Source organism: Staurois parvus, unplaced genomic scaffold, assembly GCF_062004578.1.
Source record: "Staurois parvus isolate SC_StPar_1 unplaced genomic scaffold, SC_StPar_1.0 ptg000132l, whole genome shotgun sequence".
NCBI lineage: Eukaryota > Metazoa > Chordata > Amphibia > Anura > Ranidae > Staurois > Staurois parvus.
The window spans coordinates 520,377-547,547 of record NW_028317928.1 but is presented as its reverse complement, the minus strand read 5'-3'; the positions used below and the strand labels follow the sequence as shown (position 1 = coordinate 547,547).

General features: G+C 44.3%; 1 protein-coding gene across 1 annotated transcript; it reads right to left on the bottom strand.

The window, feature by feature from the left end:
* Positions 1-7,299: 7,299 nt before the first annotated feature.
* On the bottom strand, positions 7,300-27,065 carry LOC149466105 (uncharacterized). The gene is made up of 9 exons (XM_089672803.1): positions 27,006-27,065; positions 23,632-23,750; positions 22,314-22,502; positions 20,292-20,364; positions 19,336-19,448; positions 17,219-17,321; positions 16,766-16,863; positions 15,309-15,402; positions 7,300-10,917 (listed from the first exon to the last, which is right to left on the bottom strand). The coding sequence occupies exons 2-9, from the start codon at positions 23,707-23,709 to the stop codon at positions 9,974-9,976; spliced, it is 1,692 nt and encodes a 563-aa protein (XP_089528929.1). The 5' UTR covers positions 23,710-23,750; positions 27,006-27,065; the 3' UTR covers positions 7,300-9,973.
* Between the last annotated feature and the right edge of the window lie 106 nt (positions 27,066-27,171).

The window sequence follows — 27,171 nt, the reverse complement described above, 5'->3', positions numbered from 1 at the left end:
GTCGGCAACCCGTGGCTCCGGAGCCGCATGCGGCTCTTTTTCACCTTTCCTGCGACTCCGAAGCACACTGCCCACCAGGTGACAGGCAATAGGGTCGGCAAGCCGTGGCTCTTTTAATGCAGCTCTTCTGTGTGCCGGGCGCCCTCTGGCAAACATTGGCTGTCAGGATGTAGGCGGGGCAGCGTGACGAACTCCTCTCCTCTCACAGTCCGCCCTGAAGACCAGAACGGCGCGGGAACACAGCGAGAGGAACGCGCGGAGCAAAGGTAAGTGAATTGACACAATATGGGGGATGAATTACTATAGGGGGGATGAATTACTATATGGGGGATGAATTACTATGGGGGATGAATTACTATATGGGGGATGAATTACTATGGGGGATGAATTACTATATGGGAGATGAATTACTATGGGGGATGAATTACTATAGGGGGGATGAATTACTATATGGGGGATGAATTACTATATGGGGGATGAATTACTATATGGGGGATGAATTACTATAGGGGGGATGAATTACTATAGTGGGGATGAATTACTATAGGGGGGATGAATTACTATGGGGGATGAATTACTATGGGGGATGAATTACTATAGGGGGGATGAATTACTATAATGGGGGATGAATTACTATGGGGGATGAATTACTATACGGGGGATGAATTACTATACGGGGGATGAATTACTAAACGGGGGATGAATTACTATATGGGGGATGAATTACTATGGGGGATGAATTACTATGGGGGATGAATTACTATGGGGGATGAATTATTATATGGGGGATGAATTACTATAGGGGGGATGAATTACTATGGGGGATGAATTACTATATGGGGGATGAATTACTATGGGGGATGAATTACTATATGGGGGATGAATTACTATATGGGGGATGAATTACTATGGGGGATGAATTGCTATATGGGGGATGAATTACTATATGGGGGATGAATTACTATGGGGGATGAATTGCTATATGGGGGATGAATTACTATATGGGGGATGAATTACTATATGGGGGATTAATTACTATGGGGGATGAATTACTATATGGGGGATGAATTACTATATGGGGGATGAATTACTATGGGGGATTAATTACTATGGGGGATGAATTACTATATGGGGGATGTATTTTCAGTTTTAAAAATGTTTCTCTCAAAATAAATTTCAATCGTGGTTTTGGCGAGATTTGGCTCAGTTGAAAAAAAAGGTTGCCCACCACTGACCTAAGGCTATGATTGTGATTATGACGATACACTGTTGCCCTGATTAACCCTTTGCTTACTGGGCCCTTAAACCCCCTTCATGACCAGAGCGCTTTTTGCAATATATGCAGTGTCGGATTTGTTTTAAATGTTGCAATGGTTTTGCGGCTCCCAGTCTTTTTTTCCCTCTCGGAAACGGGTCCAAGTGGCTCTTTATGTCTTAAAGGTTGCAGACCCCTGCTCTAGGAAATAATTGCTCACCAACCCAGTGAGCAAAAAAGAATCCTCTAAGTGTAGTATTAAAGCCAAAACACTTTAATGGTACTAATCATATAAACATAGCAACTCACATATATCCATACTTTTCCCTGGCCAGTATGCGGGTGTGCTGCATGTAATCAGAAGGACTTCCTGGGTATACCAAGATGGCGGCTGGCGCCGGAAGTGCATCACCGCGTACAGGAAGTGTACGTGCTAACGTGCCTACGCGTTACGTCACTGTCACTCGTGACTTCCTCTGGGCATTACCCTAGACACGTCGTTCCTCCCTTAAGTAAAGGACCTCCTCTTGCTGCTAATTCACGGCCCGCCCCCTACTCACTGTCACGGAGCGGCCATTTTCCTGAAGCACATCTCCATGTAAAAAATGAAGACACATCTTGCAGTCCAAGGGATAATACAGACGCCCTGCATTCTATCCATCCCTAACATTAACAGCCAGACCCTTTCATTCACAGTTTATTTTATTAAATAAAATTAAAAAACGCTAATTATAAGCTCAATAATACATATACTACAGGAATCCATATTCCAATACCTCATAATGGACATACACTAAAGCCCCCAAAACGCTATAATAATCCTAACTGATACTCATATTATTTAATTAAAAGATATTTATTTAAAAATATTATACACTATTAAAAATATTAAAAATATTTTATTATTTATATCAATAAAGAAATTAATTTTTTACTAAAACAACCTTTAATAAAACCTAATAAAAATTAATAATTAAAAATCGGAATACCGCTTACGGAATCCCTATTAAAAAAATCACTCTATTACCTGCAATTCACCCGCACATTTACAAAGATCACTGTATACCTAATAAATACAACATCTGATTCTATAAATAACATAAACATCAATATCCATAAATATAATGATCACAGATAGTTAAAAATCACTAATGAAACAGTTTAGATCAAACTCAATATTTAACCCCTTAGGAACCTGCGTTTGCATATAATAAATACACCTGGACTCAGTCTGACTCAAAGATATAACTTTATTGCTACCCCTTCAGTGTTTCTTAAATTTTTCAACCCCCCAGAATTTCATCTTAATGGGGTCTTTATTGTGGTATATGGCAAAGTGTCTAGAGACATTATGTTTTGGGAACCCTTTTCTAATATTTTGGACATGCTCCCTCAGTCTCTTCCATAATGGCCTTTTTGTTCGGCCTATGTACTGGAGTCCACAGTCACACTCTAAGCAGTACACCACCCCCTCTGTCCTACAGGTAATAAAATCCTTAATGTCATATTTTTGACCAGTAGAGGTGGCAACACTGTGAGAATTATGTTTCATTATTTTTTCTTATGACAGTTTATTTATATTTATTTATAATTGCCATAGTATGTGGGCACGAAGGGATGAATAACACTGAGTGGCACTTGTGAACGAAGATATCTCACCTAATGATTTGTGTTAGATTTATTTTGTGACACTATTGCATGTGAGCACAATTATTGTAGTATTTGTTTTATATTTGAGTGCTGCACTACATATAATTTTATTAATCACTACACTGTTTGGGTAGCAGGCTAAGTGCTGGCAGTTTTCAGTAGGGTTTCTTTCCCTTTTTGCGCAGGAGGATCTCTGTTTGTAACCCCTCATAATGAGCAAAGCAGGTGTACAGACCCGGGAACTCAGCACAGGGATGGTGGGAACCCCTCATTATGGGCACAGCACGTGTACAGATCCAGGAAATCAGCACAGGGATGGTGGGAACCCCTCATAATGTGCACAGCGGGTGTACAGAACCAGAAACTCAACACAGGGATGGTGGGAGCCCCTCAAAATGGGTAAAGCGGGTGTACAGACCCGGGAACTCGGCACGGGGATGGTGGTAACCCCTTATAATGGGCACAGTGGGTGTACAGACCCGGGAACTCAGCACAGGGATGGTGGGAACCCCTCATTATGGGCACAGCAGGTGTGAAGTCCTGGAAACGCAGTGCAGGGATGGTGGTAACCCCTCATAATACGCACAGGTGTGCAGGCCCGGTAACTCAGAGCAGGGATGGTGGGAACCCCTCATAATGGATCCGCAGGGGTGAGATCTGGAGTGCCCATGGGATCAGCATTAACATTCAAAAGACGGCACAGTCTCCCTGCTGCCACGGCAAACCACCCACAACCCGCCAAGCAGGGAGTCCACCAGAGACATTGAACATTTCCACTTCTTGTTTGGTGGGTTGTGGGAGGGTCTGTCAAGGTAACTCTTCCCCGATGGAAGGGAGATGGAGTAAGACGTCATTAGGAAAAAAAAAGTCTCAGACACGCCCATGAATCCTCTGTGTATAGATGTCTCTTCTTACCTGTTCCTTGTGGGTGAAACACAGCAGAGGAAGGTCCAAACGGGGGATTCTCTGTTCATGTCGTTGTACATAAATATAATTACCAGTGTTTGAAATTTTCTCAGACTGCGATGGGGTGGGGGTGGGGGCATCAAAAAATGCCTAGGCACACCTCACCTGCTCCCCCTCACCTCTATAAATAAGCCCAGCCCTGTGGACAAAACGTGTCAGTTACAAGAGACCCCAGGCAGAAACTCTGTTTACTTTGCTAGTGTCATTTATTGATAGGGACGCTGTTTTCGTTCACTGAAATGCACCTAAAATGCAACAAAAACTCACTGTCCCTGTTTAACCCCTTTGCATCGGCACCTCCCGGCCCTTTAAGTGTTTCAGAAGCCGGGAGGGGGGGGGCGGGGATTTTAGGGTCATGTGACCGTCGTGATTCGCTGCGCTAAGACAGATAAAACAAGCTATGAAAAGGTGAAAGAGGTTAAAAATAACCCACAAGAACGTGATACCCTGAGGAAGTCACGTGATTTGTGACGCAACGCGTAGGTGGGAAACGTGGTGACATCAGTACTGGCGTGGAACGACAGCCGCCATCTTGCTACACCCAAACAAGTACACCCAAACTGATACATGCAGTTTTTGAGCTTTTTATCTTGTATTTGATGTACATGGGCATTTGGCAAAAGGTCTTGATCGCAAGAGGAGATCGGGACCTATCCGTGAGTCACCCTGATACCCTGAGGAAGTCACATGAGTCATGATACAACGTGTAGGACCTTTCCGTGAGTTACCCTGATGCAACGCGTATGAGCTTTCTGTGAGTCACCCTGAAACCCTGAGGAAGTCGCTTGACTCGTGATACAACGCATAGGACCTTTCCATGAGTCACCCTGATGCAACACGTAGGACCTTTACGTGAGTCACCCTGATACCCCGAGGAAGTCATGTGATTCATGATACAACACGTAGGACCTTTCTGTGAGTCACCTTGATACCCAGAGGAAGTCACATGATTTGTGATACAACGTGTAGGACCTTTCCGTGAGTCACCCTGATATCCTGAGGAAGTCACGTGATTCGTGATACATGTGGTTTTTGAGCTTTTTATCTTGTATTTGATGTACATAGACATTTGGCAAAAGGTCCCGATCGCAAGTGGAGATCGGGACCTTTCCGAGAGTCAAAACAGAGGGCGCACAGGCCTAGTGCATTACCATAAAAAATGTTTAGTCCCACCATTACTGGCAAGTCCATTCCTGACACTGTGGCTCTGAGGAAGAGGCAAGTCCTCGAAACGCGTCAGCCTTTTGGATGTCTAAACTCCCTATTGCGGACTGTTACTCAGCGCGGTGTTGACCCAGCTGTTCTTTATGATGTACCTTGACTATATTGTCGTTTGTGAGTACAACACCTACTTTATTTTTTATTAAACATTTTTTATGGTAATGCACTAGGCCTGTGCGCCCTCTGTTTTGTCTTTCCTCATTCAATATATTTGGATTTCCCCGGTCCATTTGAGGGCAGCAAGGTGTGCATGTTCCAGGACATTCTTAATGTGGTTGTAGCCTGCATCGAGTCCATCCCCAAGCGCAGGAGCATTTGTGTTTGCTGGTTCTTTCCGTGAGTCACCCTGAGGAAGTCACGTGATTCGGGATACAACGCGTAGGACCTCTCCATGGGTCACCCTGACGCAACGCGTAGGACCATTCTGTGAGTCACCCTGATACCCTGAGGAAGTCACGTGATTCGTGAGGCAACACGTAGGACCTTTCCACGAGTCACCCTGATGAAATGCGTAGGACCTTTCCGTGAGTCACCCTGACACCCTGAGGAAGTCATGTGATTTGTGAGCCAACACGTAGGGCCTTTCTGCGAGTTACCCTGACGCAACGCGTAAGACCTTTCCGTGAGTCACCCTGATTTCCTGAGGAAGTCACGTGATTCGTGACGCAACATGTAGCTCAGAAACGTGGTGATGTCAGCACTGGAGTGGAACGGCAGCCACCATCTTTCTACACCCGTGCAAGTACACCCAAACTGATACATGCGGTGTTTGAGCTTTTTATCTTGTATTTGATGTACAGGGGCATTTGGCAAAAGGTCCTGATCGCAAGAGGAGATCGGGACCTTTCCATGAGTCACCCTGATACCCTGAGAAAGTCACGTGATTCGTGAGGCAACACGTGAGACCTTTCCGCGAGTCACCCTGACGCAACATGTAGGACCTTTCCGTGAGTCACCCTGATACCCTGAGGAAGTCACGTGATTCGTGATACAACGACTAGGACCTTTCCGCGAGTCACCCTGACGCAGCGCGTAGGACTTTTCCATGAGTCACCCTGATACCCTGAGGAAGTCACGTGATTCGTGAGCCAACATGTAGGGCCTTTCCGCAAGTCACCCTGATGCAGCGCGTAAGACCTTTCCGCGAGTCACCCTGATACCCCGAGGAAGTCACGTGATTCGTGACGCAACACGTAGGTCGAAAACGTGACGTCAGCACCGGCGTGGAATGGCAGCCGCCATCTTGCTACACCCGTGCAGGTACACCAAAACTGATACATGCAGTTTTTGAGCTTTTTATCTTGTATTTGATGTACGGGGGCATTTGGCAAAAGGTCCCGATCGCAAGAGGAGATTGGGACGTTTATGTGAGCCACGGACATACGTGCTGGGCGCGCGCTCTCAGCACGTATGTATTTTCAAATATACGGCCGCTCGGCATCAAGGCCCAACCGCCGAGAGGCCATAATATTTGCGTACGTTCGGCGTTTAGGGGTTAAATTGAAAAAAATGAACCGGAACGCATCAAAAACGCACGTGCAGAAATGCATCTGAATTGCTTTTCTATGGTGTGATCCGGCCCTAAAACACAGGGCGCTATGAAACAACGCACAGCCATCCGCATTACTTTATCGGTAGCACGACGGTTAAATGGTTTGCACTTCCGCCTGACAATACTAGGGTCATTGGTTCAAATCCCAACCACGGCACCACCTGCCTGGAGCTGGCATGTTCTCCCTGTGCCTGGTAACGACGGTGGTCAGCGACTTCTAGTGGGACTGTAATAGTGTGGTAGGCAATCCGGCACTAACAGATACTGGCTGGGAGGTACACTAACTGATACTGATATCAATAGGCAGCACAGTGGCTAAATGGTTAGCAATCCCGCCTGGCAGTACTAGGGTTGTTGGTTCAAATCCCAACCATGGCACCACCTGCCTGGAGTTGGCATGTTCTCCCTGTGCCTGCGTGGGTTTCCTCCTTGTACTCCAGTTTCCTCCTCACACATCAAAGACATGCTGGTAGGTGAATTGCCTCCTGCCTAAATTGGCCCTAGTATGTGTATGTGAGTTAGGGACCTTAGACTGTACGCCCCTTGAGGATTAGGGACCTTAGACTGTACTCTCCTCGGGGGGCGGGGACTGATGTGAATGTACAATAAATATGTAAATTGCTGGTGCTATATAAGTACCTGAAATAAATAAATATTGTGGATTTTAAGCGCAGAAAGAATAAATTTTTAATATAAAATGATTTTTGTACAGATAAGGACATGAGCACAACCCTCTTACATAACAGATGCATCATGGGTACAATACTTCGCATACGGGCAAATATTCTGCTGCATCCCCTCCCCCTTTCGCACTTATGGGGGGTCTAGGTATTAAAAATTACTCTGCGCATTTATTTCCTAGGGTCGTTAGTGCCATCTTGGCGATCATGCAGGATTTCTCCTGAGGTATTTCAAAAAAGAAAAATTTGCATTTTTGCCACTAGATGGAGATGGAGATCCTAGGAAATAAAAACCTGAAACGTATTATGCGAAGGATGGTGAAGTTTAGTGGCGCACGTGCAAATGATTGACCTATGCGCAAAGCAAATTTTTTCTGTACATACGGTAGACCCCGATAGCGTGTGGTTTTCAAACTGATTGGTTAAAAAAAACACAAGGTGGTGGTGGTGTTAGCAGAGGTACCCATAGATGAGAAAGATAGGTGGTTACAGGAACTGATTGGCTATTTTAGACCTTTCTCAACCAAGGTTCTGTGTTCTTCCACCCCACAGCTCATGTGACCGAGCCAGCATCTCATTGGAGTCCAAAAAAGCCGTAGTTCGGAGGATACCCGAGCTTATCTCTAGCTGGTAGGTCAATTGGCCCAATTTAGTAAGCCGAAGATGGCTGCCTTACCTCCTAAGCCAGCAATCCCCACCAGGGTTCTGTGGAAAGGATTCCCAAGACCTGAAAATTTTTGTGCTCCAATGAGCTGCAAGTTGGGACACCATTCCCCACCCCACAGCTCACGTGACCCAGCCAGCAGCTCATTGGAGGATTCCCGAGACCTGAAAATTATTTCAAGGGTTCTTCTGGGACGAAATGGTTGAAAAAGGCTGTCTTAACAACCCTAAACCGCCACCCCATATTAAATGTTTCTGTCCCATGAGATCGGCTTGTTCTAAGACATGGTGGTAGTGGAGATGAGCTTGGGTGTCCTCCAAACTCATCACTAACCTGAATACCGGACTTTTTTCTGCTCCAATGTGCTGCAGGTTGGGACATTCCCCACACCACAGTTCACATGACCTGGCCCACAGCTCACTGGACTACCAAAAACCTGGAATTCAGAGGATGCCCAAGCTCACCTCTAGCTGGTAGGTCAGTTGGCTCAATTGAAAATTCCCAAAATGTTTACCTTGCCTCCTGAGTCAACCATTCTCAACCAGGGTTCTTGGGTTCCTCCAGAGGTTGCTAGGGGTTCCTTGAGCTGTGACAAACTGACCCTTCCATTTGATGGTTCCTACATAGTTCTGAGGCCAATGCCACTTGGCAGAGCCAGCTATGTGACACCAATTTATGTTTTCGCTGCCCACAAGGGTGGCATCCTGACCACAACCGTAAGGGACATTCTTCTCACTGGCCAATAATGAAAGGGGCATTTGTCCACTGATGTCCAAAAGATTTTAGCAGAGTTTCCATGAGACCTGAAAGTTATTTCAAGGGTTCCTCTGGGGTAAAAAAGGATGAGAAAGGCTGGCTTAGAATGTAGGTCCTGTTTAGTACATTTAGAGCATATTATAATATATTGGTGTTTAATAAACGGTTGAATGAGGAAGGATCTTCATTCAGAACCTTTCATACCTTCAGCATACCTCGCCCATTGGCAGTCACCCTACTAACACCATAACCTTGAGTTTTTTTAAATCTCACCCAAGCACCTTCGACCTTAGCATTCCCTAAGCAGACAGAGGATTGGACACCTTGAAGTGATGAGACCAACCACCAGAAACTCATGTGATGACAGACATTAGCTTCAAGTATTGAGCTAAGGTTGCATATACAACATACCAATCCCTGACGGTAGTCCGCAACCTCAACAGATGTAAGTAACACACCCAGCCAACTTCTCGATTCATGGTAATCATTTGCATTCAAAGCTCTACTACAGCGTAAGGGTTCTCCTGCCATTCCCCCTACTCTCCTTCATGTGTTTCTTGAGGTTCCTCATGTTTTTTTCAAACCTGGAAATTACATTTGATACCATGATGTTTAGCTGCAGCCTTGGGGTGGACCTGGTTAGCACTGGCCGATGTGATCTTCTTCATCTTACTACTTACTGTTTTTTTGGGCAAACATTTTAAAGTTCATAACTGCAGATGGGTCTATGCTGTTACTGGGAGAAGGCACAACACTTGGACTTCAGTGACATCAAGTGGGCCTCTCTGAAACATCATGGAGATGGGTGGGCAGGTCAGGCTCAGCCCAGCGATTTTTTTCTTCCTTAAAGGTTCTTCACCAAGCTGTAGCTTGGGGATGTGGACCAAGTTTGTGGTGATGGGGCATGTTCTGATCACCTAGCATGGTGCCTCTGTTCCTTTACAGGCATCCAAGCTCTTACGAATGAGGTCAAAGTCAAGGCTAGAATGATTGTGATGATGTAGTGGGAAGAATTACTTCCTGATGTAAACGACCTATTAGTTAGTCATCTACAGCCTTGGTTGAGTAACCTGGTCATCTCAGCCCCCTTTGTCCCTTTCCACCCACAGATGGATAATCTTTCTCAGTTGAAACATTGACCGATCACAACTCTATGAAAGATCAGATCAATGCTACAGGAAAAGCAACATGCTAGTGCTTAACATCGAAAAGTCACCCATGAACGCTTCCTAGCAGCTGTCCAAACGCTTGGGAACAATGTTGAAAGCAAGGGCAGGCTTGTCTCCTGTGTGAGATTTTTGGTGGGCCGTAAGAATGGACTTGCTAATGAAAGTCTTGCCACAGTCAGAGCACATGAAGGGCCGTTCGCCAGTATGGGTCTTCTGGTGCCGCGATAGGTCGGAGCTGGTGATAAACCCCTTACCGCAAAAGGAACAGGCAAAAGGCTTTTCTCCTGTGTGAATTTTCTCATGCGTGGTCAGGTTAGATCGGCTGGCAAAGCACTTGCCACACTCAAGGCACTTGAAGGGTTTTTCACCTGTGTGAATGCGCTGGTGCTTAACTAGGTTGGACTTCATGCCAAAGGTCTTCCCGCAATGGGCGCACTCAAAGGGTTTCTCCCCAGTGTGAACTCGCTGATGCTTCACCAAGTTGGACTTCATGCCGAAACGTTTGCCGCATTCTTGGCAGGGAAAAGGCTTCTCCCCCTTGTGGACCTTCAGATGTTTCACCAGGTTGGCCTTCATGGCGAAGCACTTTCCGCACTCCAAGCAGGAGAAGGGCCGGTCCCCAGTGTGAATGCTCTGGTGAGTCTCCAGGATGGACTTGTTGGAGAAGGTCAATCCACACTCACCGCATGGGAAGGACTGCCCGCCGGTGTGAACACTCTGGTGGGCCATGAACACCATCTTGCTGGAGAACGACTTGCCACACTTGACGCAGAGGAAGGGCTTGAATGGAGTGGCTTTGTCACAGTCGCAGCACAGGGGTGAGCTCGTGCCTGCCTCCTCCTGCTGGAGGTCAGTCTCATAGACGATGCACTTGCCGCATTCGTAGCAAACATAGATTTTCCCTTCCAAGGAGACCAACTCATTGGATGACCACGTGGGTGATGTCCTGGAGCGATGGGATCCTGTGGTTTCAGGTAGAGGAAAACCATTCTTCCCTTCGTTATCTGGAGAGGAACCAGAGGAACACGATCAACGAACAATGCTCTTGTCACCAATAACCCATTGTCTTTCCATACCCGTTGTGTTGCCTATAGATGGAGGACCAGTCACTGTTGGGCTCAAGTCTGAATAAATCAATCCCTCAGTTTACAGCAACAGGAAATCAACTGTGCCCAGGCTGGGAGGAAAAAGAATGGTCTGTTGCAGGCAAGAGGAAGACATTTCCTCAGTTCCCTCTTCCACAGTGATTGCTTGGACTGTACACTGTAACCTTACAGCAAGGCTTTAGGGTGAAAGACAGCAGCAGGTGGATGATCTGTTTCTGTATTGCTCTACATTATGTCAAACAAAAGGAGTAGAAGAGAAATGCTGAGGAGACTCAAACTTTTCCATTTGCTCCAACTCTTGGGAGATCCAGGAGGGCCCCATAAATTGAAAGCCTCTCTTTTTCAACAAAGGATTGTGGCTTCTCCAAATTAAGAATGATTTATGTTATGCTGCTGTTATAGTTTAGAAATGTCCTTTCATTTGTACCGGAAGGGAAAACGTAGCTGTTTTTATATAATTTATCAAATTTTTATAAGAGGTATAAGAGGTTCTCATTTCAAACAGCAGATAGAGCCATCTGTTCCTTATTATGTTTTCTAGACTTTCCCTATCTGCTTTGTTGCAGAAAGAAAAAAAAATCAGACCAGTTTACGGAGCTCAGTAGCTGAAGCGGAATTTTGTACCAACAAGTGAAGCAGAGTACAGTAGTAGTATTTACAAAAATAGAAAAAGGATCGACAGCACAGAAAAAGTAAGACAGCATGAAAGAAATCAATCAATCCATTTTTCTACTTGATGGCAATCTAAAGAATGTTTTCTTTCACTGGCTCAAGTAAGTATCTAGGAAAAAAACAGACCTCTCTCAGCAGGGGCCCTGAGGGCCACACAAAAACGCTCAAATTTTGTTTGTTCAGCCCACAAAAAAAAAAATCAGTTGATTCTCCCATCCACACGTAGGTGACCGTTTATAAAATAAAAATCTGCCATGTGAATTTTTTCAGCAGTCGCAAATAACCCCTGTAACTCGTCGAAAATGTCATTTTCTATTTTTTTTTCCAACGATCATCAGCACCATCTAGTGGCCGTATTGCGGTATTATCTCGATTGCGGCATTGCGAGAAAAATACCATAATATGGCCAGTAGATGGGGCTGCCAGTCATATGAAATAAACAGAAAACTAAATTTCCCACATAATGCACACATTACAGGGATTTTTTTCGCAATGGCTGAGCAAATTTTTTTAACAATTGATTTCTAAGGACTCATTTATGAGTTGAGTTGAGTTTTTACGTTCCCTCAACTGCTCCCCCTAGCTGGAAAGGCAACGGCGGGGGGGGGGTGTCCGGAGCTGCCAAACAGGACCCGTTCTAGTGAAGAAGGCCATGGTGCACACTGTAGTCTGGCATTTAGGGGGTTCTCATCACCTCCTTGCCACCTAATAAAAATAATAAAGGCCAAAAGGGTATTAAATTAGCCAGCAGCTGGTTACCGCCTGCCACAACTGAAATGATTCCACCAAACGTTTGGCCATGTACACCCATCTTTAGTTCCAAAGGGCCGCAGGTTGGGCACCAAGGATTTCAAGACCCATTGTTGTGAGGCTATGTACCTGAAGATGTACCTAGGGCCTATCATAAGACATTGAACATTTTTGGGGGTTTGAGGTGCCATAGGCTAAAATCAGCCATGCTCAACCAGGGTTCCGTGGAACCCTAGGGGTTCCAACAGAGGTAGCTAGAGGTTCCCTGAGCTGTGCCTATCTGATCTCCCATGTGATGGTGCCTCCATGGGTTGGGCACCAAGGACTTCAGGACCCATTGTTATGAGGCTATGTACCTGGAGATGTACCTAGGGCCTACCATAAGACATTGAACATTTTTGGGGGTTTGAGGAGCCATAGGCTAAAATCAGCCATGCTCAACCAGGGTTCCGTGGAGTCCTAGGGGTTCCACCAGAGGTAGCTAGAGGTTCCCTGAGCTGTGCCTATCTGACCTCCCATGTGAAGGTGCCTCCATAGGTTGGGCACCAAGGATTTCAGGACCCATTGTTATGAGGCTATGTACCTGGAGATGTACCTAGAGCCTACCATAAGACATTGAACATTTTTGGGGGTTTGAGGTGCCATAGGTTAAAATCAGCCATGCTCAACCAGGGTTCCGTGGAGCCCTAGGGGTTCCAACAGAGGTAGCAAGAGGTTCCCTGAGCTGTGCCTATCTGACCTCCCATGTGATGGTGCCTCCATAGGTTGGGCACCAAGGATTTCAGGAACCATTGTTAAGAGACTATGTACAGTCAGGTCCATAAATATTGGGACATCGACACAGTTCTAACATTTTTGGCTCTATACACCACCACAATGGATTTGAAATGAAACTAACAAGATGTGCTTTAACTGCAGACCGTCAGCTTTAATTTGAGGGTGTTTACATCCAAATCAGGTGAACGGTGTAGGAATTACAAAAGTTTGCATATGTGCCTCCCACTTGTTAAGGGGCCAAAAGTAATGTGACAGAATAATAATCATAAATCAAACTTTCACTTTTTAATACTTGGTTGCAAATCCTTTGCAGTCAATTACAACCTGAAGTCTGGAACACATAGACATCACCAGACGCTGAGTTTCATCCCTGGTGATGCTCTGCCAGGCCTCTACTGCAACTGTCTTCAGTTCCTGCTTGTTCTTGGGGCATTTTCCCTTCAGTTTTGTCTTCAGCAAGTGAAATGCATGCTCAATCGGATTCAGGTCAGGTGATTGACTTGGCCATTGCATAACATTCCACTTCTTTCCCTTAAAAAACTCTTTGGTTGCTTTTGCTGTATGCTTTGGGTCATTGTCCATCTGCACTGTGAAGCGGCATCCAATGAGTTCTAAAGCATTTGGCTGAATATGAGCAGATAATATTCCCCGAAACACCTCAGAATTCATCCTGCTGCTTTTGTCAGCAGTCACATCATCAATAAATACAAGAGAACCAGTTCCATTGGCAGCCATACATGCCCACGCCATGTGATGGTCGTGATGGTCGACTGGACTCAGAGGACCTCCTTAAGATCAGGATCGTGGAGGTGCCGGGGGCGGAGTGGAGATTGATCAGCATACACAGCCTTCACTGCATACAGTATCTAGAGGAGGGAGCCTTTATCCAGATGGTTTATCCTGATCTTAAGGAGGTCCTCTGAATCCAGTCGACCATCACTTGATGACACCTCTCCTTGAGGGAAACGGCACCTGCTGATCTTGATATAATAATGCGCATTTCCTATGCGCAGTCGGTGAGTGCGCATTTCTGTCATTTTCCTTCACGAGCTCTTCTGGATTACCTACAGCTGTGTTAGTACCTGATTGTTACCATATATGAATTGACATATTACAACAAACATTTCTGAACGAACTATTTGTTTGATGTTCTTCTACTTTAGCGCTGCACTTTATATTTATTATTTGAAGGACGTGAGGTGGTTGTGATTTCCTCTAGTGCTTTAGCTGCTTATCTTATTACTTTAATATTTAAGGAGTGTCTGCTTTACTATATATATTCAATGAGGGAATAACACACACCTGGCCATGGAACAGCTGGGAAGCCAATTGTCCCATTACTTTTGGTCCCTTAACAAGTGGGAGGCACATATGCAAACTGTTGTAATTCCTACACCGTTCACCTGATTTGGATGTAAATACCCTCAAATTAACGCTGACAGTCTGCAATTAAAGCACATCTTGTTCATTTCATTTCAAATCCATTGTGGTGGTATATAGAGCCAAAAATGTTAGAATTGTGTCGATGTCCCAATATTTATGGACCTGACTGTACCTGGAGATGTACCTAGGGCCTACCATAAGACATTGAACATTTTTGGGGGTTTGAGGTGACAGGCTAAAATCAGCCATGCTCAACCAGGGTTCCGTGGAGCCCTAGGGGTTCCCCCAGAGGTAGCTAGAGGTCCCCTGAGCTGTGCCTATCTGTCCTCCCATGTGATGGTGCCTCCATAGTTCCAGGCCCAACACCACTTGGTACAGCCAGTGGTTATGACTGCAACGGTGTCATTATGGTGACCCCTGTAAGGAGGCGTTCTTCCTACTTACCACCACTGTAAGGAGCATTTCCCCAATGACCCCTGATGAACTAACCCGGGGGGGTCACCTGAGAATTTTTGTAAGGGTTCTTCCGGGTTGAAAAAGGTTGTCAAAGGCCGGGCTAAATACCGAGAAGGGGTGGAGCATTATACATTGAATATTCAGTACGTGAACCAGAAGGGACCTCCCCGTTGAGGTCATGGATAGCACAGGACTGGACCCTACCCACCCGAATCCCAAAGCTAAAGAAGAGAAAAGGTCTCCTTACTGACCCGGGCTGACCTCTGTCCGAATGCCCTTCATGTCCTCGTCTCCATCCTCTGCATGCGGCACAATGACAACTCTCACTCTGTCCGGGTTTTCAGCCTGAAGGAAGCACAAGAGAAAGTTTGATGAAGCAAGACCTCCATTCAGAACGGGTAGTTTGGAATACTGAGATGGGCTTCATGAGCCTATCAATCCTGACTATGTCTACCTGACATCCATGGGGCGTACAATCCCGGGAATCAATCCTGACTATGTCTACCTGACAGCCACGGGGCGTAGAATCCTGGGAATCAATCCTGACTATGTATACCTGACAGCCACGGGGCATAGAATCCCGGGAATCAATCCTGACTATGTCTACCTGACAGCCATGGGGTGAAGAATCCCGGGAATCAATCCTGGCTATGTCTACCTGACAGCCATGGGGCGCAGAGTCCCGGGAATCAATCCTGACTATGTCTACCTGACAGCCATGGGGCGTAGAATCCCGGGAATCAATCCTGACTATATCTACCTGACAGCCATGGGGCGTAGAATCCCGGGAATCAATCCTGACTATGTCTGCCTGACAGCCATGGGGCGTAGAATCCCGGGAATCAATCTTGACTATGTCTACCTGACAGCCATGGGGCGTAGAATCCCGGGAATCAATCCTATGTCTACCTGACATCTGTGGGGCGTAGAATCCCGGGAATCAATCCTGACCATGTCTACCTGACAGCCATGGGTCGTAGAATCCCGGGAATCAATCCTGACCATGTCTACCTGACAGCCATGGGGCGTAGAATCCCGGGAATCAATCCTGACCATGTCTACCTGACAGCCATGGGGCGTAGAATCCCGGGAATCAATCCTGACCATGTCTACCTGACATCCATGGGGCGTAGAATCCCGGGAATCAATCCTGACCATGTCTACCTGACATCCATGGGGCGTAGAATCCCGGGAATCAATCCTGACCATGTCTACCTGACATCCATGGGGAGTAGAATCCCAGGAATCAATCCTGACCTTGTCTACCTGATATCCATGGGGCGTAGAATCCCGGGAATCAATCCTGACTATGTCTACCTGACATCCACGGGGCGTAGAGTCCCGGGAATCAATCCTGACTATGTCTACCTGACATCCACGGGGCGCAGAGTCCCGGGAATCAATCCTGACTATGTCTACCTGACTTCCACGGGGCGTAGAGTCCCGGGAATCAATCCTGACTATGTCTACCTGATATCCACAGGGCGCAGAATCCCGGGAATCAATCCTGACTATGTCTACCTGACAGCCATGGGGTGTAAAATCCCAGGAATCAATCCTGACTATGTCTACCTGACAGCCACGGGGCGTAGAATCCCGGGAATCAATCCTGACTATGTCTACCTGACAGCCATGAGGCGTAGAATCCTGGGAATCCATACCATACGTCCCTACAAACCATCTGGTGAGGTCCTCAGTTCCACCTTACCTGATCATGGTGAAGGACCTCCTGATCTTCCTGTGGGGAATCCCTGGAATTCAGGGGACGGGGAGATCTTTCTGGGGTATTTCCGTTACTGGATCCACCTGCAGGAAACAAGGCGAATACGACGTCCATGACCGTCTACTGAGAGGAAGACTGAACAAGGAGAACCCGTGTCCCTTTCTGAACTTACGGGTATATTTCTAGAAAAAAAAAATATGCTGTGCGAACGTCTCCTATTCCTCACAACGGCCATTTTTTTTTCTAATTATTTCCATCTAGTGGCCATACCGTAGTATTTTCATGAAATACCATCATCGGGATAATACCGCATCGTGGACGTTAGATGGCGCTGGTGGTCATGGGAAATAAGTAGAGACTCACGAGTGAAACCTACGAGACTTGGATTACAGACCATGGCTGAGGGAAGGTGGAGACCTCGTGTTGTCTATGACTCACCTGTGCTGATTTCGGGAGGACTGTCCTCCTCCTTGCATGGCTCACCGCCCCTCACAGATGGGTCTCCTTCATCTTCAACTTTAATGCTGATGACGTTGTCACCCTGAGGGAAACAACGAGGAGGTCCATTGTGCTGGCTGAATGCAAACCATTGATTAACATGCAGAGCTCAGTAGTATGGAACGCAGACTTCAGAGGTCAGTAGTATGGAACGCAGACTTCAGAGGTCAGTAGTATGGAACGCAGACTTCAGAGGTCAGAAGGTCAGAGGTCAGTAGTATGGAACGCAGACTTCAGAGGTCGGAAGGTCAGATGTCAGTAGTATGGGACACAGACTTCAGAGGTCAGAAGGCCAGAGGTCAGTAGTATGGAACGCAGACTTCAGAGGTCAGAAGGTCAGAGGTCAGTAGTATGGAACGCAGACTTCAGAGGTCAGAAGGTCAGATGTCAGTAGTATGGGACACAGACTTCAGAGGTCAGAAGGCCAGAGGTCAGTAGTATGGAACGCAGACTTCAGAGGTCAGAAGGTCAGAGGTCAGTAGTATGGAACGCAGACTTCAGAGGTCAGAAGGTCAGATGTCAGTAGTATGGGACACAGACTTCAGAGGTCAGAAGGCCAGAGGTCAGTAGTATGGAACGCAGACTTCAGAGGTCAGTAGTACGGAATGCAGACTTCAGAGGCCAGAGGTCAGTAGTATAGAACGCAGACTTCAGAGATCAGTAGTATGGAACGCAGACTTCAGAGGTCAGAAGGTCAGAGGTCAGTAGTATGGGACGCAGACTTCAGAGGTCAGTAGTATGGAACACAGACTTCAGAGGCCAGAAGTCAGTAGTATGGAACGCAGACTTCAGAGATCAGAAGACCAGAGGTCAGTAGTATTGAACGCAGACTTCAGAGGTCAGTAGTATGGAATGCAGACCATAGAGGTCGGGCGTATGTAAAGCTTAGGTTCAGGGGTTCATTAGTAAGTCACAGAGGTCATAGGTCAGGCATAGGTAACACTGGGTGAATAAAAGATAGGAACAGTGCCTCTGGAACTGCAAAAAAAAAAGTACGGAATATGTTAATGGAGAGCCGCTATCAACCCAAAACAGGGCAACCAACCAAAGCAAAGAATATCAAGACAGCGCTTTTTTGCCCAAAAAATATCTCTTATAATACAATAGTGCAGAAAAAACAACTATAAAAAAAAAAAAATTAAAAATGTGGGAAAGTGTCCGAAACTACCTGTGGAAAACTATTCAAAATCATAGCTTATTAATAATCAATATATCTTGGAGTGATTAACATCAACAAAAATATTTAAAAAAAATATTAATAACAAGGGTGCGGGAAAGTGTTCAAAAGAAAAAAAAATCTATAAATTTGTGAAACAATTCGTTTGGGTTTAATACATTTCTCTCCATCGGTTTTACGTTTGTTTCACAAATTTATTGATTTCTTTTTTTCTTTTGAACACTTTCCCACACCCTTGTTATTAATATTTTTGTTGATGTTAATCACTCCAAGATATATTGATTATTAAAAGGCTATGTTTTTGAATAGCTTTCCACACATTGTAGTTTTGCACAATTTCCCACACTTTTATGAGAAGTTTTTTTTATAGTTGTTTTTCAGCACGTTTGTATTATAAGAGATATTTTTAGGAAGAGCGCTGTCTTGATGATCTTTGCTTTGGTATGTAACACAGGGTTCAGAGTCTAGAGGTGTGTAGTTCTGTTACACAGAGGTAAGTAGCAAGTAATGCAGAGTGCAGAGGTCAGTTGTATGCAATGAAGAGTTCAGAGGTCATAAATAAGGCGGAGTTCATAGGTCAGTGTATGTAATGCAGAGGTCATAGGTCAGGAGTATATAACACAGGGTTCAGAGGTCAGGAGTATGCAATGCAGAGGTCATGGGTCAGGAGTATGTAACACAGGGTTCAGAGGTCAGAAGTATGCAATGTAAAGGTCATAGGTCAGGAGTATGTAACACAGGGTTCAGAGGTCAGTAGTCTGTAACGCAGAGTGAACAGCTCTACTTCAATATCAGAATGACTTACTATAATAGTTTTCTCGACACGTCATAAAGCATTAACCTTACTGTATTCCCTGAGAAGACCCCCAGATCCACCTACATGATCGTCTTCCTGTTCGATTGGGTCATCCTCCTCCTCCTCCTCCTCTGTGGAATCCTGGGAGTACAGAGGACGGGGACATCTCTGTGGTGGGTTTCTGTTGCTTGATCCATCTGTGGGAAACAGAAATGAGGTTTTATTAAAAAAAAAAAAAAACCTCCAGAGGATTCCCCCCCCCCCCACGACCACGCCATTTTTTTGCGTTACTGTAACAGACAATGGCGCGGTCATGAAACGCCGCGCCCAAATTAAATTTATGTCCTTTTTTTCCTACCAATAGGGGTTTTTTTGGTGGTATTTGATCCCCTCTGTGTTTTTTTTATTTTTTATGCTAAAAGCAAAAAAAGACCGACAGTTTCGAAAAAAAATATATATATTTTTTAATTTTTGCTATTAAACACGCCCAGTAAAAAAAATTTAAAAATCAAATTTCGTCATAAATTTCGGCCAAAATGTATCCTGCTCCGTGTCTTTGCTAAAAAAAACTCTGCACTCTGTGAGCTTCTCACAATGCGCATTAGAAGATGCAGCAAGTCCTGGCTGGAGAGCACCCAGCAACATCTAGCACTTTCCTCCCCAGCCAGTCAACCCCTGGCCCGCCCCTTTCATTCATTGGATTTTAGTTCTGTGAGTGATAGGGGCTCAGCATCGCATGTGGGTGTTACCTAGGGTGGTCTGCATGCAAATACAGCCTGCCTAGAAACGCCCGCTCCTCCAGACTGACATCCGCCTATGAGGTCCTTTTGACATTGGCATAACTCCTCCCAGGAGCCAGTCCACTGTTTGCATCAGGGCTGAGTAGTTCTGATGCAGAGTGCTATATACAGCACCCTACTGGCCCCTCCCACCAGCCACGATCTGCCTGCATTGCATATAGAAGCACAGAGACCCAGTGATGACATTAATAGGAATTTTCCTGACTAGAAAACGTGAAAAGTAATAAATTATAGAAATACCGAATCCTAGAGATGGGGCAGGTTGAGAATTCTCAGCAATGCTTCCATCTTCACGTCTTACAAACCGCCGAACCTGTGTGGAGAAATAGACATCCTGACACCTCCCATATGGAAGAAAAATATATCTGAAATGTATTTTAAAAATATTCTTCCCAAATATATTGCCATATATTTGAAATACTACAATTTCGGCCATATTAATATATTTCAAAATATATTTAAAGTTTATATATATATATATATATATATATATATATACTGGATGTTGAAATGTTTTTTTATTACAAAATATATGAAAAATATTTTTAAAAATACATTTCAAATGTACTGTATGTCTTTTAAAAATACAATTCTACATTTTTGAAGTGCATTTACAAATATATGTAAAAATATGTTAAAATTACTTTTTTATATGTTAACATAAAATCTGAAGAATATATTAAAATAATATATATTTTTAAAAATGTATTTTAAAAAAATATATATATTCTTCAGATTTAAAAAAAAAATATCCTTCCCAAATATTTGAAATGCTACAATATTGGCTATATTCAATATATTTCAAAATATAATAAAATAAAATATATATATATATATATATATATATATATATGTATATATGTGTGTGTGTGTGTATATATATATATATATATATATACACACTGTATGTTGAAATGCGTTTTTATTATAAAATATATGAAAAATATTTTTATAAATACATTTCAAATATGCTGTTTGTCTTTAAAAATAAAAATCTACATTTTTTAATTGCATTTACAAATATATGTAAAAATATATGTTAAAATTACTTTTTTTATATGTTAAAAAAAATCGGAAGAATATATTTACAAAAAATATATTTTTAAAAATATATTTTTAAAAAAATATATTCTTCAGATTAAAAAAAAAATATCCTTCCCAAATATATTGCCATATATTTGAAATGCTACAATATTGGCCATATTCAATATATTTCAATACATATCTGAAGAATATATTTAAAATATTTAAATATTTTAACATATAAAAAAGCCATTTTAACATATATTTTTACATATATTTGTAAATGTATTCCAAAAATGTAGATTTGTATTTTTAAAGACATACAGTACATTTGAAATGTATTTTTAAAAATATTGTTCATATATTTTGTAATAAAAATGCATTTCAACATGCAGTGTATATGTGTATGTATATATATGTGTGTGTGTATATATACATATGTGTGTATATATCTGTGTATATATCTATATATATATAATTTTTTATATATATATATATATATTTTTTTTTTTCTAAATATATTGAATATTTATTTATGGCCAAATATATATATGACAATATATTTGGAAAGAATATTTTTAAAATACATTTCAAACATATTTTTCTTCCATGTGGGCTTATACGAACCTGACACACGCAATGATACAGTCGGGGCTGCTGTTAGAAATCACAGGGCCCCATACCGACCCCCTGATTTCTTCTTTTGACGCAGAACTTAGACCCCCATTCCTTTGTCTGCAGCCTCCCCACATGGAAAAAAAATATATTTTAAATATATTTTAAAAATACATTCTTAATATATTCTTCCCCAACATATTGACATACTGTATATTTCAAATACTACAATTTTGGCCATATTCAATATAGTTCAAAAATATATTTGTGAATATATTATTAAAAATATATTTAGAATGCCTGCTGAAATATATTAAAAGTGTAAATTTGGAATGCATTCACAAGTATATTTAAAAAATCTATGTTTAAATGCAATTTTTTTAGATGTTCAGAAATATCTGGAAAATATATTTTAAATTACATTTTTGGAATACACGTTAAAATATATTTGTGTAAGCCAATATATTGTAAATATATGTCGTGTGTATAATATTTTTTTTTCTAAATATATTGGAAATATATGGCGGTGGTCCCCCTTTAATGGTGGCCCTGGACACAGTCACCATCCAGACACATCCCTCGTCTGGTCCTGGAAAATGGCCCAGAATTCCCGACACCGCTCACCTCTCCTGTCAGCAGATGAATGATTTTGCTGGTCAGTTTCAGGATGCTCTCGTCACCCTTTCCTTTGCTTGGAACTGTGAGAGGTTTCAGGGCGACAGTTGCACCCCGACTGTCCTTGGAGCGACCGGATCCGATACAATTCACCCTCCGCGAGATCAGCTCACCGGATTCCCTCACCACCATGAAATCCTGCATGAAAACAAACATGTGACCTCCCAGAATGCTCCTCACCTCTCCGGTCAGGTCTGTGTTTTTTTAATAGAGATGAGAATGATGTCATGTGACCTCCCAGAATCCTCCTCACCTCTCCGGTCAGGTCTGTGTTCTATTAATAGAGATGAGAGTGATGTCATTTGACCTCCCAGAATCCTCCTCACCTCTCTGGTCAGGTCTGTGTTTTATTAATAGAGATGAGTGATGTCATGTGACCTTCAAGAATCCTCCTCACCTCTCCGGTCTGGTCTGTATTTTATTAATAGAGATGAGAGTGATGTCATGTGACCTCCCAGATTCCTCCTCACCTCTCCGTTCAGGTCTGTGTTTTATTAATGGAGATGGGAGTGATGTCATGTGACCTCCCAGATTCCTCCTCACCTCTCCGGTCAGGTCTGTGTTTTATTAATGGAGATGGGAGTGATGTCATATGACCTCCCAGAATCCTCCTCACCTCTCTGGTCAGGTCTGTGTTTTATTAATAGAGATGAGTGATGTCATGTGACCTTCAAGAATCCTCCTCACCTCTCCAGTCAGGTCTGTGTTTTATTAATGGAGATGAGAGTGATGTCATGTGACCTCCCAGAATACTCCTCACCTCTTCGGTTAGGTCTGTGTTTTATTAATAGAGATGAGAGTGATGTCATGTGACCTCCCAGAATCCTCCTCACCTCTCCGGTCAGGTCTGTGTTTTATTAATGGAGATGAGAGTGATGTCATGTGACCTCCCAGAATCCTCCTCACCTCTCCGGTCAGGTCTGTGTTTTATTAATGGAGATGAGAGTGATGTCATGTGACCTCCCAGAATCCTCCTCACCTCTCCGGTCAGGTCTGTGTTTTATTAATAGAGATGAGTGATGTCATGTGACCTTCAAGAATCCTCCTCACCTCTCCAGTCAGGTCTGTGTTTTATTAATGGAGATGAGAGTGATGTCATGTGACCTCCCAGAATCCTCCTCACCTCTTCGGTCAGGTCTGTGTTTTATTAATAGAGATGAGAGTGATGTCATGTGACCTCCCAGAATCCTCCTCACCTCTCCGGTCAGGTCTGTGTTTTATTAATAGAGATGAGTGATGTCATGTGACCTCCAAGAATCCTCCTCACCTCTCCGGTCAGCAGGTAGATGATCTCCAGGGTGAGACTGAAGAACCTTCTAGTCATGTCCATCTTGTCCTTTTCCATCCTGAAGATCCTAGAAGCACCGGTAGGTGAACGTGAAGATTCTGCTCATAAAACAAATATCGAGAACACACACATTGGATTGTCATTTACATCATTCACCCATCATACAAACAGGCTTTTAGCCACCTGAAAAACAAACCTATGCTGACACTTTTCTCCTACATGTAAAAATCTGTATATATTTTTTTTGTAATAGAAAATTCCCAGGCCAAAGGGCAAGTTCTCCACAACTTTATCCCTGACCCGTATGGTGTGTTCCTTGGACTTCATGATGCTGTTTGCTCACTAATGTTCTCTAACAAACCTCTGAGGGCTGCACAGAGCAGCTTGATTTATACTGAGATCACATGACAGACAGGGGGGCTCTATCTACCAATTAGGTGACTTCTGAAGGCAATTGGTTCCACTAGATTTTAGTTAGGGGGATCAGAGTAAAGGGGGCTAAATTCAAATGCACGCCACACTTTTCAGATATTTATTTGTAAAAAAAGTTGAAAACCATTTCTCATTTTCCTTCCATTTCACAATTATGGGTCACTTTATGTCGGTCTATAACATCTAATCCCGATAAATACATTGACGTCACATGACAACACGGGGAACATGTTAAGGGGTATGAATACTTTTCAAGGCGCTGTTTATGTGTATGTTTGGGCTTTGGTGTGCACACCCTAATGCCATAGACTGCGCACATCTATGGGTGCACAAATATCATGTGACCACTATTTTATTGTCCAGGAGATCTGCTTTCAGAAAATGTATAATGTTTAGGGGTTTTACGTACTACTCAGGACCCCGCATTCACTATATCCGCTCTCCCAGGACCCGCATTCACTATATCCACTCTCCCCGGACCCCGCATTCACTATATCCGGTCTCCCCAGACCCCGCATTCACTATATCCGCTCTCCCCGGACCCCGCATTTACTATATCCGCTCTCCCCGGACCCTGCATTCAGTATATCTGCTCTTCCCGGACCCTGCATTCACTCTATCCGCTCTCCCCGGACCCTGTATTCACTATATCTGCTCTCCCCGGACCCTGCATTCACTATAACCGCTTTCCCCGGACCCTGCATTTACTATATCCGCTCTCCCCGGACCCTGCATTCACTCTATCTGGTCTCCCTGGACCCTGTATTCACTATATCCGCTCTCCCCGAACCCCGCTTTTACTATATCTGGTCTCCCCGGACCCTGCATTCACTATATCAGGTCTCCCCGGACCCCGCATTCACTATATCCGCTCTCTCCGGACCCTGCACTCACTATATCTGGTCTCCCCGGACCCCGCATTCACTATATCTGGTCTCCCCGGACCCCGCATTCACTATATCTGGTCTCCCCGGACCCTGCATTCACTATATCCGGTCTCCCAGGACCCTGCATTCTCTATATCTGGTCTCCCCGGACCCCGCATTCACTAAATCTGGTCTCCCCGGACCCTGCATTCACTATATCTGGTCTCCTCGGACACTGCATTCACTATATCTGGTCTCCACGGACCCTGCATTCACTATATCCGCTCTCCCCGGACCCTGCATTCATTATATCTGGCCTCCCCGGACCCCGCAATCACTATATCTGGTCTCCCCGGACCCTGCATTCACTATATCTGGTCTCCTCGGACCCTGCATTCACTATATCCGCTCTCCCTGGACCCTGCATTCACTATATCTGGTCTCCCAGGCCCCCTGCATCTACAGACTGATTGTACTGCTGTGGATTTAGTAACACTTTAACCGCTTCCCTACCGCCCTATAGGAGAACTACTTCTACAGGGTGGCAGGACTGCGCAAAATCATGTAAATATACGTGATTTTGCATTTCCAGGTAGGGCGGCTACAGCTGTCAATCACCGGGTCCCAGCCGGAGATTCCCTGCCGGCACCCAACAATTGCCGAGGAACACTGACAGGGGAGAGGTCTCTGTAAACAACACAGGTCACTCCTCTGTCAGGCCCAGCATGCTGCTTTGCATGGCTCTGCGTAGCAGAGAAATACAAAGCAGAGTACCCCATCGTTGGTTTTATTGGGCCCAATTATTGGTGTCATTGGCGTAACTGTGCCCCACCGTTGGAGTAATTGAGAGGAATCGTGTCCCATCATTGATGTCATTGGGAAGAACTGTGCCCCATCGTTGGAGTCATTGAGAGGAATTGTGCCCTATCATTTTTGGTTCTAATGAGAGGAACTGTGCCCCATCATTGGTGTCATTGGGAGGAACTGTGCCCCATCATTGGTGTCAGTGGGAGGAATAGTGCCCCATCATTGGAGTCATTGGGAGGAATCATGCCCCATCATTGAAGTCATTGGGAGGAATAGTGCCCCATCATTGGTGTCAGTGGAAAGAATAGTGCCCCATCTTTGGTGTCAATGGAAGGAATAGTGCCCCATCATTGGTGTCAGTGGAAGGAATAGTGCCCCATCATTGGAGTCATTGGGAGGAATAATGCCCCATCATTTTTGGTGCTAATGACAGGAACTGTGCCCCATCATTGTGTGATTGGGGAATCGTGCCCCATCATTGGTGTCATTGGGAGGAACTGTGCCCCATCGTTGGAGTCATTGGGTAATTGTGCCCCATCATTGGTGTCATTAGGATGATATGTGCCACATCATTGGAGTCATTGGGAGGTATTGTGCCCCGTCATTTTTGGTGCTAATGAGAGGAACTGTGCCGTATCATTGGTATCATTGGGAGGAAATGCACCTCTTTATTGGTGTCACTTAGGGAGAATTATGCCCCATTGTTGGTGTCAGTGGATGCAATAGTGCTCCAAGGGCCAGATAAAAGTAAGCAAAGGGCTGCATTTAACCCCTCCGGGCCACAGTTTGGAGACCACCAGCCTACGCAGTTGATGGCAAATTTAAAGGGCATTGTACAATCAGATTGTATTGTGTATGGTCAGTCTTAAAGCTACCAACAGCTCTATGGCACAAGGGCCTGTCTGATTGAATGTGAACTGAAAGTATTGTACAGTTTCAGTAAAGTTGAAGAAAATTGTATTGTAACGTGTATGGTCATCTTAAAGGAGACTGTACAATCAGATTGTACCTGAGAGGTCAGCTCTAAGCCACTAGGGGTCTCCACATAAACCTCGAGAAGGACATATCAGGCCCCTCTCCAACCTTAACAAGCAGGTGGAGTCGCCAATTTAAAGGAGGAGCACCCAAAATTAACACAAGGACCCAGAATAACAGCCTGCCCTGCCTGGACCCCCTCCCCCAAATGATTCTCATCTTCCATGGACGTGGATAGGAATATAAATCCTCCATTGTATTGATACAACATACCTTCCTCTTCTACATGCCTGTCTGCTGCTTATGACACCACAATGGACAGGAGAACGCAGAGGTGGAAGGGAAATGTAGTCTTTCGCCAATGACCAATAGAGGGCGAAGGAAATCACAACCAACGAGCCATCCAGCAGCCATGTTGTTGTAGACCATAAAGATAGGG

What these genes read in the sequence shown, in the direction of transcription:
- LOC149466105 (XM_089672803.1), bottom strand. Translation starts at nt 23,709, where the DNA reads ATGGAAAAGGACAAGATGGACATGACTAGAAGGTTCTTCAGTCTCACC. An exon ending in TCCTCCCGAAATCAGCACAG is followed by an intron (nt 16,864 to 17,218) that starts GTGAGTCATAGA and finishes TGTTTCCTGCAG; the next exon opens with GTGGATCCAGTAACGGAAAT. An exon ending in TCGGACAGAGGTCAGCCCGG is followed by an intron (nt 10,918 to 15,308) that starts GTCAGTAAGGAG and finishes GTTCCTCTCCAG; the next exon opens with ATAACGAAGGGAAGAATGGT.